The sequence below is a fragment of the Vombatus ursinus genome, unplaced genomic scaffold, assembly GCF_900497805.2.
Source record: "Vombatus ursinus unplaced genomic scaffold, bare-nosed wombat genome assembly UNPS02015397.1, whole genome shotgun sequence".
Classification (NCBI taxonomy): Eukaryota; Metazoa; Chordata; class Mammalia; order Diprotodontia; family Vombatidae; genus Vombatus; species Vombatus ursinus.
The window spans coordinates 764,156-765,122 of NW_020955175.1; the positions used below are offsets into that span (position 1 = coordinate 764,156).

Sequence of the window (967 nt, forward strand, 5' to 3'; positions counted from 1 at the left end):
CGTTGAGCACAGAATGAATGATCAGCACATAGGAGAGGCCAATCAAAGGGGCATCCAGACCAGATGTAGAAAGGAGTGCAAAAAGTCCATAGATGCTGTTGACTGTGATATTGGAGCAGGAACATTTGATCACATCAGGGTGGTAGCAATAAGAGTGAGAAAGAATATTTTTCCTACAGAATGACAGGTGCTTAAGAAGCAGGAGGAGGGGAATCATGACCAGAGTCCCTCTTCCCACTATCATCAACCCAATATGGATGATCCTTTTTGGAGTGAGGATGGTAGCATACCTTAGTGGGTTACAAATAGCAATGTAGCGGTCAAAGGCCATGGCCAACAGCACCGAGGACTCCATGACCGTAAGGAAATGAATGAAGAACATTTGGCTAATGCATGCATTCCAACCAATCTCTTGAATATTAAGACAGAGGACACCTAGAGTAGTGGGCATAGTGGAGAGGGACAGGCACATGTCAGTGACTGATAGCATGGAAAGCAAATAGTACATTGGTTCATGAAGGCTTTGATTGGTGATGATGATGAATAGGATCATGCTATTCCCAGAGATGGCAATGGCATAGAGGAAGCAAAAGGGAACAGAGACCCAGGTGTGGCCAGCTTCCAGGCCAGGGATGCCTGTGAGCAGAAATGTCAGGGATATGATTGTGGTATTTGGCAAAAGTGACATGATGAGTTGAGGAGGCATCATTCAAATGGAAAAGCATCCACCCTGTAAGAGTAAAGAGAATAGTAGGAATATAGGGATCCTGATGGCAAATCCTTGATGATCACACAATGGAAAATACTAAGCCATCACTTTCTGCCTTCTCCTTGTAAATAAGCTTCACTTTGGACTCGAATTTAATTGACAAAGAAGAGGAGAAGACAAGCCAATGAATATTGTCCATCCATATTAGACATAACTGTGATGGTGATAGTGGGTGGTGATCATGAAGAAAGATCCATA

General features: G+C 43.4%; 1 protein-coding gene across 1 annotated transcript; it reads right to left on the minus strand.

Annotated features, from left to right (window-relative positions):
* Position 1: 1 nt before the first annotated feature.
* On the minus strand, positions 2-688 carry LOC114032075 (olfactory receptor 51F1-like; the record flags this gene model as incomplete). Its single annotated transcript, XM_027847278.1, has 1 exon — positions 2-688. A coding segment is annotated over exon 1 (687 nt), but the record flags the coding sequence as incomplete, so codon positions are not given.
* Positions 689-967: the final 279 nt, after the last annotated feature.